General features: G+C 35.0%; 1 protein-coding gene across 1 annotated transcript; it reads right to left on the reverse strand.

Annotated features, from left to right (window-relative positions):
* Positions 1-795: 795 nt before the first annotated feature.
* On the reverse strand, positions 796-11,524 carry LOC103711763. The gene is made up of 7 exons (XM_008798030.4): positions 11,197-11,524; positions 11,003-11,104; positions 10,806-10,920; positions 9,028-9,143; positions 7,930-8,118; positions 5,733-5,875; positions 796-1,232 (listed from the first exon to the last, which is right to left on the reverse strand). Exons 1-7 carry the CDS (start codon positions 11,319-11,321, stop codon positions 1,051-1,053), a joined length of 972 nt encoding a protein of 323 aa, XP_008796252.2. The 5' UTR covers positions 11,322-11,524; the 3' UTR covers positions 796-1,050.

Below are 11,524 nucleotides of genomic sequence, written 5' to 3' on the forward strand. Positions count from 1 at the left end.
ATATACATTAGTACACAATACATGGCTAGATGATACATACCTAACAAATTAGTCATTTAATAACCCAATACGCTCCTTCAGATAAATTGATACATAGTTTCTAAAATATCATATTCACTAATATACACTGTATGATCGATAATACACGCTCAACTTTTTGATATATACTGCAAGCTTATTTAATACGCAACCAGTAGTGGTTCAATAAACAACTCCAGATAAATTGATATATAGTTTTCCGAACATGTTTTTTTATCAATACACATTATATAGTCAAGCTATACATACTAAGCAAATTAGTCATTTAACAAACTAATACACATTTCTAGGTAAATCGATACATAGTTTTAAGAACATGGTGTACATTAATATTGGTCCACTAGCTTTATCTAACATAAGAATTATAAAAGAAAAAATCTCTTGAATGAGATAAACAACTTGATAAGAAAAAAAAATAGATGAAGAGGCTTAACGAAAAAAAAAATCTCTCTTCATGGATGATTTTTCTTAACACATGTAATTTGCTTTTTTTTATTTATTATGAAATTAACGTACTCCATCCATAGAAGTTCCGTCCCCAGCTGGCAATTTTTGTTCACTAAAGAGTATTTAACTCCATCCCTACCTCACGCTCAAGATCGGCACTAGCACCATGAAGAGAGTCATTTCTTTATCCATAATGACCACATCACACGAACACTGGATCCCCTACGATTAATACAATTTATTGTGAACGGTAGTAGTAGTAGTTCCCTGAACTGCTTCAAATTTTTTGTGTTAGCTTCACATATTAAGGACACGAGAAAAAGATTATTTCAAAATATGCGCTTTACGAGAGCGAAAATATTATAGGCACAATATTGGTCTTTTTTACAAGCACATCTTGCCCAATGCGGTCAATGACTTATTCTTTACAAGAACATCTAGCACAATATTATAGGCACATTTTTTTTGAACTGCTTCAATTCTGAGGATATACGTATACAGAAACAACCGAAAACTGGGGGTTCTTCAATCCAGCACTCTTTGCCGCCTAAAATTTCACTGTTACTAGACGCTAAGTGTCAAAGAGACAGCACTTGAAAGCTTGAACTTCCGAGGTTTTTTGGAGTTCAATGGCTGAAACAAAAACTCGGTATTTGGCTTCACCGCAACCTCATCCCATTCTGAAGCTGAAGCCCCTTCACTCCGATAATCACGGTGTGAATACAAGAGCTCGATTCTTGATCTACCTGCATTCATATTGCAATATAACTTAAAGATGGTAAAAGCAACAATAATACTAGTCCACGATTCTCCACTAAACCTACTATTAAAATTGATAACTGTTCTCTATATTTAAATTTGTGATTTGATGATTAGCACATTGACATGAATAATATGCGATTCTTCTAATGAAATACTCTAGTAACGCTATCTTTACAGGCACTTCAACTCATCTCAAGGGTTAAGGTTGTGGTTGGATCATCATTCCTTGATACAGTTATTTATGACATATACAAACTTCTTGTTGAATGTCATGAAATGATTGAGGGTGCCAACTAGCTTAGTATAAAATCACTGGGTGTGGATACTGTTAACTAGGTTCGAATGCCACCTTCACCCAATTTTGGCCACGCTTGCTCTTGTCCTTCTTGCAAGAAGAAGAAGATGAAAAAGGGGGCAGCAGGGGAAGGGTGGAGAGAGAGGGAGTGCGAGAGGAGAGGGAGTCATGAAGTGAAAGTACCTACAGAAGTAAACTTAACCATCCTTATCCATTCAATCTAGAAGACAACATATCATAATTTATGATCCATGGTGATATTAAAATTATTTGCTTAATGCGAAAGTACCTACAGAAGTAAACTTAACCATCCTTATCCATTCAATCTAGAAGACAACATATCATAATTTATGATCCATGGTGATATTAAAATTATGACCAATGTAAGAAGGTAAGAGCATTTTCCACAAATAGTTTTCACTAAATTTAATTTACACCATTTGGACTTGTCCCTAAAAGACCAAAATGGAGGCTCTCTTTTTGCTTAAACAAAAGATCGCAAAATACAGAAAAAGAGAAAAGTCTACATATGCTCTTTATTAATTTAGAGAAAGCTTATGATAGGGTACTAAGTGGACTTTAGGAAGGAAGGATATACATAAACGGTATATTAAAATAATTGAGAGCATGTATGTTGAGGTATTAAAAAGTGTTTGTGATACAAGTTTTCTTCCGGTCACAATAGGCTTATATCAAGGATTGATGCTAAGCTTATATCTTTTTGTATTAATTATGGATGAACTCATATCTAATATTCAAGAAAATGTACCATGATGTATATTATTTGCGGATGATTTAGTATTAATTGGTGAAAATAAAACTAGATTAAATACTAAATGGAATCATGAAAAAAAAATTAGAGGACAAAGGCTTAAAAATTAGGAGAACAAAGATAAAGTACATGAAATATAAATTTAATGAGAATGAAATGAACATGTAATATCAATTAAGATTGATGGATAAGAGATACTACAGAGTGACCAAGTTCGTCATTTAGGATTTAATAGACAAAGTAATGGAGAGATAGATGAAAATATATGTAATAGAGTTGGAGTTAGTTGGGTAAAATATAGATGTACCCCAATATTATATGATAGGTGCATTCCTCGAATGCTTAAGTGAGAATTTTATAGAACAACAATAAGACTTGCAATGTTGTATGGCTAAGAGTGATAGAAATGAGAAAATCAAAATAGATGTGTAGTCAAACTAGAAAAATAGATTAAGAAATGAATATATTAAAGGAGTTATAGGAGTTGCACATATTAAGGACAAAGAAATAGAAAATAGATCAAGATAGTATGGACATACAACTCAACTCAACTAAGTTGTAATCCTAAACTAGTCGGGGCAGGCTATATGAATCCTTTTCCTTATTCCGCGAGAGGTTCTTACTTTGTGTTGAAGGTTGTGAGAAAAGAAGAGGAAGACCTAAATTAAAATGGCTGGAGTTTGCAAGGAATGATATGAAGAGACCTAGAATAATAACCAAGATGGCTTTAGATAGGAAAACTTGGCAAATGAAGAACCATAAAACCGATCCTAAATAGTTCAAAAAAAAAGTTGGATGACTATGATTTTATGTTACATGCTTGTAAGAAAGTTTTGGTGTGATGCCACATCAAACTCTTTTCAGCTGCAGACTACTATTTAATTCAAGGATGCAAATTAACACCATTGAAACATAATAATAATTTCATTTACCTTCTGCTTGTGAGGTAACCATTTGTCAAACCATTGAAAACTCAAGGTGTTAAAGGTGAGGCTAAAAGTATCAAATATCATCACAATTCTTGTCAAAGGCATGCATAGACTCTTTTCAGCTGTGCACTACTATTCAACACAAGGATGCAAATTAACATCATCGAAACATAATAAAAATTTCATATACCTAGTCTTCTGCTTGTGAAGTAACCATTCTCCAAACCTTTGAAAACTTAAGGTGTTAAAGGCGAGGCTCAAAGTATCAGATATCATCACAATTCTGGTCAAAGAATACATGCTATGCGTGCCTTGTAAAGTTATGTCAAAGCTAGACATGCAGTGAAAGAAGAGGTAAAGAAGATTGCGGAAAGTTGTACAACCTAGTCACAATTCCATTTACCTAGTATTCGACCTGTGAAGGCAACATTTCCTCTAAGGTGTTAAAAGACAAAGGCTTAAAGTTTACAATATTATTGTAATTCAGCCAAAGGGCTGCATGGTATACATACCCTACAACATCCTGCCAAGGATAAACATGCACCGAAAGAAAGGATTAAACAACATTGCAGAAATACGCATCACAAAAAGATTAAGATGTGCTAGGATTCCCATATTATTCTCAGTTCTCCAACATGTTTTATAACTAACATAATTAAAATACTATCTTGCACACCGTTAAAGACACTTGTTGACTGCTGCTTAAAATGCATTAAATACCATCAACTTAGCCTAACACACAAACTGACATGAGATATTATTTACTGTAATAGAAAGTAAGGATGCTTTGGAGATAGAAAATAATACATGAAATTTAATTAAATGATATATTTGATGTAGTTGTTGAGTGACCAATTGACCCCAAAAGCTTGAGCTGATAGGAAAAGGGTCAACAATGTATATCACAATGTATATCAGGCTTGACATACCCTCGCGTGTGACCCGGACCATGCACATGGAGGGATGTTAATGACTGAAATGAGTTAAGACAATAACAAGGATAACTAAATAAATAATTAGCATGGAGAGGATTTAAATTGATGACCTCCAGCAAATCTGAGCTTTGATAGCATATTTAGCAATCAATTGAACCCAAAAGCTTAAACTGAAAAAGAAAGGATCAACAATATATCAGGATTAACACTAGGCCCATGAGAATAGCCTTGTTCAGCTCTGGATACCAAAGCCCCATGAGTTTCATAGGCCCAAGCAAGTTAAACATTAAATGTTAACCAACTTCTAAAGCCAGCCTAGCAACAACTGTTGGGCCTCGAGGTAGCTTTCTTTAGAAGTGACCTAGTTAAGTGTTCAGTGCAAAGTTCTCATTATATAGACCAAAAGCTATTAACCAAATAAACCCATATTATCCTAATGTTGTGTACTTTTCAAAAATTAAATCATGTTTGTCTAAAATCAAATTGCACTAGGAAAATGAAGCATGTCATGGGGGGCACAATAGCTCCAGATCCTCTAGGTATTCTAGAAGTACCCAAAGGACAACCTATCGTGAAAGGCCATTGGATGACTTAGGTAAAATGAGATCCATTAACAGTGACAACCCACAGGTTGCAATAAGTTTTTGCACACATTTCTACCATCATTTCATCATGGTTTTCTAATTGACATGTAATACTATATATGTCTGTGGTTTGCCCGCCCATGTATCTGATGATTAGTCAAATCCAACATCCCATGGATACTGATGATTCTTATGGTCAACAGTTACAAAACCTTATGCCTAGTATATGCTTAATAGATATGCATAGCCTAAACCAGCTATGTCTGTTGCTATCATGAAGTAAGGGTTGCTGTACTTAATAGATGGTAGTTCTACATGTTCAGTTACAGAACTAGTGATATTAAGAAACTCCCACAATACTGATGAGTGCACGGACTATGTATTCTTTATGAGAAACATATTCATACCTCCAACTATGAATTTAAAGATTGTCTGTATTGATAACTTGTTATAATAGTTTCATACCATGAGCACATGTTGAATATCAATTAGTAAAGGTTGTGACAATAATTAATGACACTGGAATTCTCTGTATAAGTTTAAAATTAACTTTATATGTAACACATTATACATTATATCAAGTAGTTAATATTGGTGTGAGTTAAAAGGAAATTAAACAAGAAATTGTATCCTTTGGAAAATATATGAATATGCTTGTGGGAGTGCATTTGAACTGACATGAGTACAACATTGATGTGCGCATTGCTGGGTCCGGTTTGGCATGGGGAAGGTACACAATGTTTTAAATTTTTTTTTCATAACAGGCAGAAATGCCGACAATTTCTAGTGAAATTTTTAATGACTTATTCTTACTGCTGTTTTTTTTTTTTGCATGTTATGTATGCGTGATTTTTGAGACCAAAGAGTTTAGATTATGCTTGTCAATTATGGTCACATATGCCTCCTAACTGCCTGATAATCTAGTTCTTTATATAAATATAATGGCATGAAAGATCGTTGAGAAATTACCAAACCCTAACATTGATGGCTTTTGGATGATGAATCGGCTAACTTTTGATCTCTTCAAATTTCTCAAAGCTTGCATGTCATCTTGATTTCCTTTAAATTCAATGAACTCGCCAAGAATGTTTCTGTCACCTTTAAGTTTTAAGCTGCACAATACATGGAATACAATCTAATTAATTTGTTTCCTCCATACATGGCATTGGCAGATAGAAATAACCAGATGTATATGGAGTTAAGCTATATGCCAACAGGAAGAGAAATGAAACTAAGATGAGACATTTAAAATTTCCAAATGCTCAAAACAAATGAAGACATCAGATACAAATGCACCTGCAGTAGCACATTTAATACATACATGGACTATCTTCCCATACAAATATATAAGTAAATCAATAATAATGAACAATAAATTAGGTAATTTATGACCAGACGTCCATTTGGAAAGTACAACAAATAAAATATTTTGATGCTTGCCATTCCTCAAAACATATTAGTCTCTAAGATAATGTCAAGTCCCACTGTTATTTTTCAATGATTAATATTTTTTTGGTGAGGAAATGACATAAATTTATTTGATCGATCATATAACAAGGACTTCTAGAACCAAAAAAAAAGAAAGAAAGAATAGTTGAACAATCTCTGATGGCTAAATACATTGATGACTTGTGGGGACTTTGTTGTCAGATACAATTAAGTTATAAAATAAGATTGAATCAGATTGGGAATAAAGCAAGAGATCCTATATGTCTTGTTCTTTGTAAGCAATTCTACAATAAGTTTCATAGATATGATTTCTCTTTGGTCGCAAAATTTGCTGAGCAAGAAAGATATAAAGCTTTCATATTTTAAAGCCTGAAATCTCATGAGATGAGGTGAGATATCTGAGAATGTTCGAGAAGAATAAGCTATAAATAACTATAGAGTTATCAAAACCTCTAAGTAAAGAAATTTGAGTACAAGATTCCTAGTTAGGTTAAAAATTTGCCCGTTTTACTGTAACTGACTTCTTTACCTAGATGAAAGATGCACAGGAAACTGTCTTTCTGAGTACGATGATGCCGGCCATCTAAAAAGGAAAAAAATCTACTACAATTGATCTTTAGTTATAAACATTTTGTCACATCTTAACTTATTTTAGTATTAGCATAGATGGAAAAATTCCTACAACAAGCTCATTGCATTTTCAGTCAGGGGCTTGGAGCATTGGACATATTGTGGCTGTGGGTTCAAGGTTTTGAAAACCCAAATCAATAAGTCTTGCAATACATATTTCTAGGGGTTCTATTATTGTAGTTCACCATGTTCTTGAGAGTGAAATAATAAATAATCAATTTACTTCATAGTACTAATCTCAACTTCGAATTTCGTATAGATTTACTACAATGTGGAGTAAGTTCTCAAGAAAAAGAACAATCCAGCCCGTACTAACATTCAATCCAACCCCTTTTCTTAAGAAGATGGGTACCTAATGGCTGGACCACTAAGCTAGTGACAACGATACATGGGTATGAAGTAATTTTAAGTAAATCACTGTCGTTTCTATGTGAAGCACATCTAAAACGATCATGTATCTCGTGTTCATTTAGTTAATCAGTTTTTCTGGATATCTTATGCAAATCAGGGTGGGCTGTTATCAGTGAAATCAGTTGCTGTTTCCACTACCTAAAGCCCTCATCTTTGACAATGATCAAATTGGCAGACCCAAATCCTTTCTGTCTCAACAGTTTAAATTGATATGTTCCAATCTGCACACATTCATAAATTCCTAACATTCATAGATTAACATAAATACTGCAGGCACACTTTTTTATGCAACCTTTATGCACTGGCATGCTAGTATGAGAGAAGCAGCAGTCTCCAAAGCAAAGTGGTTTCCAGACTTTGTCCATTTCTTCTAATCACATGGTGTCCTGTCAGCACATTAAGGAACTGTGCATGGGCAGGATCTCTCATTACAAATAGATGCGGTCAGAGGAATTGAAGAAGTAACAGCACATTGACACACTGACATAGATTCTAATGCTCAAATGTGACATATAACTATTAAATATAACAATTAAAACAGATAATTAGCTAGAATGCATCAATCCAAGAGAAAAGCAGAATAAGCATCACGATACCCGGCAAAATGCATCTCCAAGCTCCTTTTACAACATTAACAGAAATAGAAAATGGATCAGGCATGTCATTAGGAACATACCAATCCCACATTGGTGATGTACTGAGAATAAAACTAAGTTTCTGATATGACCCATCCTGCATTTCACCCTTGCTTCCATGAAATGCATCTTTAATCCAGCTGGTAACTCCACCTTTCCATTCTGGCTTGAGCTCTCTCCATTTGTCAAAAGAAATAACCTCCGGTTGAAAAGCAATAGAATAGGTAGGCCTACAGAATTAACATAACACGAAGCATGAGCTTGAGTAAATTAAAGGATAATATATAAGGGCAACTATTAACTTATAATTGACTTAAGAATGGAGAAAATGTATAGCCAAGTAAATTTATTTAATTTTTATACCTAATTCTCTCAGTTTTAAGTCATACAAGCATACATTATTGAGAAGCTATAAACCTAAGCAGCTTGGTCACCAAGCACACATACAATTCAAGAGTTCAACCGCACTCCACGCCCCCTCCCGCAACCCAAAAAAATCTAAGCTCTAAAAGACCCAATTACTAAAAAATTACAACTGTGTACATCAAGTCATATCCATATCATAAGCATTTAATATCACACCAACCCTAGCAGGGTCTTTAAAACATTTTTTTACCCACATCTCATGGTTCCCCCGAAAGACACAAAACTGGTCAAACTTTGCAATATAAAATGACAGTTAAAGTTAACAGATTGGAACTTGCAAGACAAAAACTCTAAACTAGATTTGGGTTTAAAAAAGATGCCTGAACAATTAAAGTGCAGAGAAAGGGGCAACCTTGCACATATATGCAATAATACACTTCTGTAATATTTGTAAAGGTTATAAGGGGAATGCTTAAATACAGTTGTTAATGGTCATTTTGACCTGATAAATTGAGAACATCTAGTCAATAAAAGCTCATTAGAATAGAAAAGTATGCGCTGCAGAGTGTGCACATAAAACCATAGGTTGTTACACTAGTTTTGAATATTTGGGCACCATATGACATAAAAAAATGTTTCTTCATGAAGCATATCATGTAAAAAATTCCAGCTCCACTCAACTGGCAGAACCATTTAAAAAGATACATGTGGAAAAGAGAAATTACACATGTGATGCCATAACAATAATAGTGCTGATACATGTTCATCCACACCTGCAGTTTGGATTTGGCAGCACTATTCTGCCAATTATGTGCCCCTTGGGCAAAGGTACCCCCCTTTGTTCCAAGTACAATTGAAGAATTCCAACTTGTCTGCTGATTTCAAGCATCTGAAATACAGAGTTATTTTAGACTGAATCAACAAGAGCGTAAAAGAAAGCTTAATCAAAGAACAGCAATTTGTATTCTAATTTCCAACACCTGAAAGACTTACAAACATGTAAAATCAACCATGACCATGTGAAGCATGCAAGATTCTTACCATTTCAATAATTTTGTTTCATATTATCGGAAACTAAAATATTACAATGTTTAGGGAGTAATATAGAAGTTGGAAAAGCATCAGGAAAAAAAACAAGAATGTTGCAAACATTTTGATTCTTCTTCAATTCTTGGCATTAAAAGAAGCTAAGAAATGGCAAATATTGCTTTTCAAGGTTTGAGGTTTATCAGTTTTAGATCCAAACAAATATAACTTATTCGTTCCATTGATTAAAAGGCCTGAAAATTTCATAAAGGCTATTTTGTTTATCTGGTGATTTTTTTTAATTCAGTTAGTTACTTGGTAATTTTTGTAAGTAAAAAATACAAGGATGAAAGAAATAAATAGAAATAATTGATATATTGCTAACCGTACAAAGGTTGTTCAATTAAGTATGGTTGCAATAAAGCTTGATCTAGATGTATTTCAAAGCAATTGAAATTTAGTCGACCAGAGACTTTGCAGTAGCTGCGCTACCTTAGATAGGTGCCATTTATCTGATAAGAGAGACAAAATGGTAAAGCTGAAGATGCCGTTTAACGTAGATGGTTGATTATAGGTTGGTAGTCCTTCATAGTAAGAATCTCAAACTATGAAATAGTTCCTTATAATTATGTGAGTTAAAAAGGTTGAAAAGCATCTGAGATGGTAATGGCATTTTCAACAAATATCTGAGAAGGAACCAGCAAGGATAGAGCTTAGTTTTATAAAAAAGGTTAGAAAAAAGGACAGGACGAGTTGAGATGATATCGATGGAACTTGTGCAAAAGGAGTTGTGAATAGTTCATGCAGATGGAGAATGATGCATTTTAATGAATGAATGGCGAAGGAGTATCAGGTAGTGGATTATGATAGTTGGGACAAGGATGGTCATGGACTACGAAGTTATTCTTACTATTTTTTTTATTCATTGCACTTGGATTTTGCAATTATGAGGGGAATGGAAATGTAATTATTCATCTGTTGCCTTGTCATCCATCCCCACTCTAAAGTTTAGAGATGTTCTACCAACAACCATGCAACATAGTGTACAACTTAAAAGCCTCTTCAACTATCGCCAAGAATTCGTTGGCTGGTCTGTTACCAATCAGTTCTCAAATGTATATACCATATATTCTTTTCAAAAAAAAATAAAAGGCATATACCACATAGATTTGTTTCCAGCTTTATATACTGCCATCACATGCAGCCAGCAACCTTATGACTGTCGTCGACATAGATGTAGAAAATGCTTTCAATAGAGTTGTACAATTATATGAATAGAGTTAATTTCTACTAGCGAAGCAAGTGCATGGGAAAAAGTGAGAGCGAATATGGATATCCTCCAGTAGCTCTAAATTCCAAAATAATACGCATTGAAATCTTCACCTCGTCACATGACACTTGAAGTATCCATTCATATTTCAATTGAAGTTTGTTGCATAACTCTTGTAAAATCTAACAGAATTAGCCATAAGAATCAAATAACTACAACAGATGAGGTAAAAATTCAAGAACACGTAACACGTACAGGATCCGGATGGGTTTCCGGCTTATGTTTCTTGTCACCGGTACAAACCCAGCTCCCATCCTTTCCAACCTCCACGAACCCAGAAAAGTTCCTCACTGCCACCACCATCACTTCCCTGCAACCATAAAATTAGTCTCTTTCCTCCCTCCACCAAAGAAATTACAAGTTATAAATTGCAATAAAGAGCAAGAACTAGCCTTTTGGTGACAAGAACTACATCAATATGCTGCCGGACGCCGGTGTCAGGATCGGGAATTCGAAGCCCAACGAATGTCTTCCCACCGTAAAGCCTCTCCAACCTGGGAGAAATAAATGATCAAATGAGCTATGCAGCTATTTTAGGGTTAGGGTTTCGAAGGGGGGGGGGGGCGACCGATAGGGATTTGGGGACCTTTTGGCGACGGCGAAGCTCGCGTCGGAGTCGGAGCTATCGACGTCCGGGACGGCGTCGTCGCCGTAGAAGACTCGCCGGAGAAGCTTGTAAACGACCAGACCGCAGACGATCTCCACCCACATGGCGATCGCCGACTCTCCCTACAGATCTTTTTGGATTCCGGTTCGATCGTTTAATGATGCCGGGGAGTGGGAAGTGAATCTCGGAGACGAGCAACCGAACATATTCTTTTGGTTGCGAGAAAATATTGGAACAAGTGAGATCAGCCCTGACGTAGCGAGGAAGATTAGGGGCCGAGACATGCTCAAGACTTAAGAGGGAAGAA

The sequence above is a fragment of the Phoenix dactylifera genome, chromosome 2, assembly GCF_009389715.1.
Source record: "Phoenix dactylifera cultivar Barhee BC4 chromosome 2, palm_55x_up_171113_PBpolish2nd_filt_p, whole genome shotgun sequence".
Classification (NCBI taxonomy): Eukaryota; Viridiplantae; Streptophyta; class Magnoliopsida; order Arecales; family Arecaceae; genus Phoenix; species Phoenix dactylifera.

Bases quoted from the DNA above. Each gene is read 5' to 3' on its own strand.
- LOC103711763 (XM_008798030.4), bottom strand. From the start codon at position 11,321: ATGTGGGTGGAGATCGTCTGCGGTCTGGTCGTTTACAAGCTTCTCCGG. The intron at 11,105-11,196 runs GTCCCCAAATCC...TATTTCTCCCAG, and splicing joins AGCTTCGCCGTCGCCAAAAG to GTTGGAGAGGCTTTACGGTG. The intron at 1,233-5,732 runs GTAATTTCTCAA...ATATGAATGCAG, and splicing joins GCCATCAATGTTAGGGTTTG to GTAGATCAAGAATCGAGCTC.